The sequence below is a fragment of the Mesitornis unicolor genome, unplaced genomic scaffold (genome assembly GCF_000695765.1).
Source record: "Mesitornis unicolor isolate BGI_N332 unplaced genomic scaffold, ASM69576v1 scaffold7091, whole genome shotgun sequence".
Lineage (NCBI taxonomy): Eukaryota > Metazoa > Chordata > Aves > Mesitornithiformes > Mesitornithidae > Mesitornis > Mesitornis unicolor.
Genome location: NW_010165731.1, coordinates 27,566 through 33,911, shown reverse-complemented (window position 1 = coordinate 33,911; position 6,346 = coordinate 27,566). Strand labels below are relative to the sequence as shown.

The following is a 6,346-nucleotide window of genomic DNA, read 5'->3' as shown; positions in this document are numbered from 1 at the left end:
CTCCAGAAGGCTGTGCTGCCATTCAGCAAGACCTGGACAGGTTGGAGAGTTGGGTGGGGGAAAATTTAATTAAATTCAACAAGGTCAAGTGCTGGGTCTTGCATCTGGGGAAGAACAACTCCATGTAGCAGTATAGACTGGGGACCGACCTGCTGGGGAGCAGTACAGCAGAAAAGGACCTGGAGGTGTTGGTGGACAGCAGGATGACCATGAGCCGGCAATGTGCCCTTGTGGCCAAGAAGGCCAATGGCATCCTGGGGTGTATTAGAAGGGATGTGGTGAGTAGGTCAAGAGAGGTTCTCCTTCCCCTCTACTCTGCCCTGGTGAGACCGCATTTGGAATATTGTGTCCAGTTCTGGGCCTCTCAGTTCAAGAAGGACAGGGAATTGCTTGAAAGAGTCCAGTGCAGGGCCACAAGGATGACCGAGGGAGTGGAGCATCTCCCTTATGAGGAGTGGCTGAGGGAGCTGGGTCTCTTTACCTTGGAGAAGAGGAGACTGAGGGGTGACCTCATTCATGTTTATGAATTTGTAAAGGGCGAGTGTCAGGAGGAAGGAGCCAGGCTCTTCTCAGTGATGTCCAATGATAGGACAAGGGACAGTGGGTACAAGCTGGAGCACAGGAGATTCCATGTGAACATGAGGAAAAACTTTGTGAGGGTGACAGAGCATGACCCAGGCTGCTCAGAGAGGTTGTGGAGTCTTCTTCTCTGAAGACATCAAAACCCGTCTGGACACGTTCCTGTGTGACCTAGTCTAGGTGATCCTGCTCTGGCAGGCCCAGCCTTAGACAATTATTCAATAACTCATAGTATGTTATAGAAATCCAAGTATCATGGCAACAAAGAAACATTGATATTTGAACATTGTTTCCAAGGCTCCATTTTCATCTCACTCTTCACATTTCAACAGCCTCTCTTCCCAGATTCCAGCCTACATAATTTGACCTTACTGCATATATCAATGTATGTGAGTGATAGATGCATCTTGTAACTGTGAAAATGTTTCATCCATAACACTTTAACATTCTAAGAAGAGAAAGAGAAGAAACTGTGTGATGTGACTTCACAGTACCAAATAATGAGATACAAAGCCTTCCACACTGAAGTGGATAGCCTTCTTGTACTGAAGTACGAGAAAATGCAGGGTGCAAAACCCTAGAAGGATTTCTTCTGAAGAATATTCTGTTTTGCAGCCCAAGAACAAATCCTCCACTAACTAAAAACATAAAGAACAGAGTTCACATGTGGAGCTTTGAAAAAGGATTTCACATCATTTTCAGTTCAGAAGCGATGTGATGGCAACAAAGCTCAAAAGAATTTCAGCTACAAGGATGAAGGTGTGGAAGTATATCTGCCACCACCAAAGCAGCTAATCTACTAAAATTAACTTAATTTAATACCAGCAATTAGAATCTGTCAGACTCTCTGTAGATGCAAGCCTGACCTGACTGGTTTAACCACACGTTTTAATATGGATGCTGCATGTAATGCAAACACATTCACACTGGCTCAACAGTCTCCCCTCACCTCATCTTGTACGTCACAAGTAATGCACAGATAATACTAACTACATCAAAGTCATGTAAAATATTTTAAATGTAATAGTTTAATTATATAATTAAATTCAACTATAGGCAATGTTATAAATTACAGGATAATAATCTTATATGTGCAAATTTTATTTAGGTAAAACTAAAATCTCATTACTTACACTTGAAGAAAATTTGCAATTAGTTGCACAAAACAACAGACACTAGAGCAGCTTTTGACTGGGGATACTATTAATATACGAAGGGTGTAAAATCAGGTCAAAACTAGCTGGAATCTTCATGTCACCACTAAAGAGATGGCAAGAGCTACATGTTGAAAGGTAACAATCTTCACTCTACATATATTTTCAATAGGTATCCATGTACAGTTGTGTATATTTATAGTTATTATGCTAACATAACCCACATAAAACAAAACCAAGACTGCAGCAACAGCCATTAGGAACAAGGCAGAATGATTTGTACAAAGATGGAAAGATAATTATAAAGCAATCCTAAAAAAAAAACCAAAACAACCCACAAAAATGACCATTACTACTTTAGACTCGAGTGTGCAAAACATTAAATAACAGATAATTAGAAGTATTTGCAAATGACAGAAAAATGTTTTTGTATTTGACTTTGAGATTTCACATATGTTCAAATGATAGGACTGGTTTAAAGATAAATAAAATATAGCCAGATCATGCAGACTACATTGATTTTAAAAAAAGCAATTCAGAGTTCATTTTCTAATTTTGTTAAAAACAGTTCATATCAAAAGGTAAAACCTACTTTCCAGGAATAGTAAGAAGAAAATGGCAATCCTCTGTCCTGAAGAAAGCATAAAGCAATGACTTGAACCATTTTCACTAAGGAAAGGCATGGGGTGAGCATGGACTCACCTATGTTGTGTAAGTGAATAAAGAAAAGCTGGGAAGAACAGTGAAGTTAGATGAAATGAAGGTGCCATTTTTGCTAGGCCAGCACTGCTTAGCCAACATTAGCCACAGAGAGTGGGTATTTTTTCTTTTGTTTTTGAAAATTTTAAAATTCCACAGTTTCAACCTTTTATTTGCTATACAAGCTAGCTGAATTTGAACTCTGCAGCACTCTGATATGTGTGTAAATTTGAAGGTACAATTAAACTAAACTTCAACAAAAGTGAGTATGTTTGTTAATCAAGACTAACATGAACTACAAAGTAATTCCTAGAGTAGTAAAAGTCTGGGTTTTTTTAATTTTGAATTCAAGCACTGTACAACTATTTCATAATTACTGGCTAAAGACAATAAGAAGCTAACTAAATAACAGGCTAAGTTTCTGTAGCTTTACAGAATTAGTTAAGTTTTTCAAGAGGTATTAAGTAAATGCCTGCTTTCCACTTTCTTCTGCTCCTTTCAAAATAGCAATGCTAATAGCAATAAAGTATTTTTCTGATAACAATGATTATTTTTTTTTCTAAAAAAGCTTACCTCAACTATTCTCGGAGGAGAACTAGTAGCAGGAGCACTCTCTGGTTTAGGAATGCTATCAGTTAGCTCCAAGATACTTGTCAGCTTCTGGTCTGATATTTGGATAGAAAGTAAAGGCAGTTGTCCAGACAGTTTGAACCTGTGTTGTAAACAATAAAAGTAATCTTAAATCTGTTTCATTAATTTTCTTCTGAAAAACACACAAGTTTTCCTGGTCAGAAAAATCACTCATTTAACCATTACATGAAATACATGTTGCATTCTTCTGTTACACACAAAAGAGTTACTTAACCAGCAAATACACAGTTGTTGATGTAATTTATATTTCCATTTGATACAATGTCTTGCAGATCAGGACCACAAACAATATGAATAACCACTTCCGATTTGGCTACATAAAGCATATTTTCCTCACAATGTAAATGTTCCCTCCTGTTCATGTATGTAATAAATCACATAACTAAGCCTTTACACAGTATTTTACTGAAGAAAACATTTTGGTTTGGTTTTTGTTTAGTTGGTTTGTTGTTTTTTGCTTGGTTGGTTGGTTTGGTTTTTTGCATAGCAATGTTTATAGTCCAAAACTTCAAAGTATACAAAATACTTCCTAGAAGTATATGTATATTTAAGCTGATTCTAGCAGTACTCTGCATGTCTAATAAAGGAATAAATGGGATAGCTATAAAGGAGATGAAAGAATAAAATAAGTCTTTAAAAATGAAAGCAGTAAAATGTATTTTAAGCTTGTTTGAATAGGTTTTAGCTCCAAAAATGTAAAAACACTTCAAACACAGACACTGACTTTTTAAAGACGAAAAACCCATCCCAGTTTCTCACAGAAGTGAGAAAAACAGAAGTAAGCAGAAAACTGGCTCCAAGAATATTATCTAATCAGATGTTGTAATAAAAGCATAATAAAGAGGTCTGATCAATATGCCAACTGTCTCCCACAATGGGCAGAAGCAGATGCTCATGGGGTATACGGAACAGGACTTGCCAATTCCTTCCAGTTTTGCTGTGTTAACTCACAGCTCAGTCTTCAAAGCAACATAGAATATAATAGATTGAACACATGAGGACAAAACCCCCAAATTCTTCTACCTACAACCAACTTTGAGACTACAAGAGTAACTACAAAAACAGCTCTCCACACTTGTGCAAGCCAAGCACAAAGTTGTATGTGTTAAACTGTAACAGCGAGTACCTAGTTTTCTACAGTTTATTATTTCACATTCTTAAATTCTTAAGGAATTAATTCTCAACAACTTTTGACTTTTATTCTTAATTTCAGTTCTGTGAGAGAGAAATATAGATCTCTTCTTTCTTTAATTTTAACAGAGAGGGGCAGGGTAGAAATATAGCTGCCAGGTTTGAAAGGACCTGTCCATCTACTGCTCAAATGCTCCAGTAATCTACGACACTTAGCAATTTTCCCTTTCACTGCACTTAAACCTCCCTACAAAAAAATCTCCCTACAAAAATTTACATATATGGTTAAGACATTTTTGATCAATGTTCGCACAACAAACAGTGCAGTTTCATGCAGTTACATGGAAGGCACTCATCAGGTAACTGCAGATAATCAATAGCATGGTTTGGGTTGGAAGAGACTTTAAAGATCATCTCATTCCAACTCCCCTGCACTGGGACACCTTCCACCAAACCAGGCTTCCCAAAGCCCCATCCAACCTGGCCTTGAACGTTTCCAGGGAGGGGACATCCACATCTGGGCAACCTGTGCCAGTGTCTCACCACCCTCATAGTGAAGAATTTCTTTCTAATATCTAGTCTAAATCTACCCTCTTCCAGTTTGAAACAATTATCCCTCATCCTATCACTACATCCTCTGATAAAGACTCCCTTCCTACCTTTCCTGTAGGCCCCCTTTAAGTACTTGGAAGGCTGCTATACAGTCTCCCCGGAGCCTTCTCTTCTCCAAGCTGAACAACCCCAACTCTCTCAGACTGATGTTATGGGGAGGTGCTCCAGCTTCAGCCCCCTGATAACCCCAGGCTCACTACACTGTTCTTCTAACAAAAGCTTTAAAGGTTGAAAAAACATCTGGAAGTAGAATACCATTATTCCTGACTTGTAGAGACTGAGACATGGAGTAGCTAAGTACTTCAATTGATAAGGAAATCTGCACAGAAACTTCTTCCAAATTCAGACTGATTATATTTAGAGAGGAGAAAATGTTGAGGGTGCTATTCTCAAAGCTACAAATAAGTACATACCTTCAAATTGGACTTCTTTTTTAAATGAACACTATTATATGGAAGAATACTTATAATATTGGTATCCTAATACTGACTTCTTACACCTTCAAAAACCAGATGACAGACTCCCAGACACCTCCTTCAGAAAATGAGGGAAGCACATCACAGGGAAAATAAACATTAAAAAATGTACAGAGGCTAGAAATCTACACACTCCTGTGACTTTTATTTCCCTTACCTCACCCTCTCCACCAAACAGAAAAAAAGTAAGGAGGGAAAGAATATGTTTTGTAAAATAAAGCATTAAAATTGAGCATTTGGCCTCCCAGCTTTCCAGAAGGTGGCACCATCACACCATGTAATCATTGATCTGTGTTCACAGCACACAGCACTGGCGACCTACACTATTTTTAGGATTTTTTTGTAACTAAGCAAATCCCACATTCTTCATAATTCTTCTATTTCATAAACTGTCTCTTGATTTTGCTTATTGTACTGCACAAATTTTTGCAATAGCCTAGGGCTGCCATTAATTTTCTGAAGTGTCTAGCTAAAATCTGAATGGTCTTAAGAATGAAGCAAGCATATGCTAGCTTGTTGTAGCATAAGAATATTATGATGATTTATTAATGATTTAATAAATCAAATGACCTTGTATTGCACTCATATGCTAGTCTGCAAGTACTTCAAAACTGACAGGGTTTTTCTTAAGTTGTAGTGTCCTTATCAGACATTAGCAAAGATGCACTTTCCAAGATGTGTGCAAAGTTAATCTTTGCTACTTTGACTCGGCTATCTTTAACATCAAAGTTTCATCATTTATAGTAACATATTTTCTTCTGATTGAGTACAATTTCCATAGCCAATAGTTTTTTTGCTAAATAAGCCTGAGTGCAAATTCAATGTATTAAGACCTGGTTCCCTGAGAAGTGATGTCTAGTAGGTAAACAAACAAATAACCTAAGTGAAAGAGGGAGTAAGAGAGCACATTATTTTTTTAATATTTTGTGACGTTCATAAGAGAGACTTTGTAAGTTCAGATTTTTTGCCTCTCAGTATTTCCAATAAGAACTGAAATGAAGCTATTAGAAAGACCTAATTATAATAGGTATTAATATTTTTAAT

General features: G+C 37.2%; 1 protein-coding gene across 1 annotated transcript in view; it reads right to left on the bottom strand.

The window, feature by feature from the left end:
* The window catches only part of LOC104548651 (vacuolar protein sorting-associated protein 13A-like), a gene marked incomplete at both ends in the record, with an annotated part of 31,168 nt that overhangs the window by 4,833 nt on the left and 19,989 nt on the right, over nucleotides 1-6,346 (bottom strand). Inside the window, 2 exons of the mRNA XM_010194732.1 lie at nucleotides 1,074-1,217; nucleotides 3,006-3,144. Coding sequence (XP_010193034.1) covers nucleotides 1,074-1,217; nucleotides 3,006-3,144 — 283 coding nt within the window. The remainder of the gene's footprint in view (nucleotides 1-1,073; nucleotides 1,218-3,005; nucleotides 3,145-6,346) is intronic.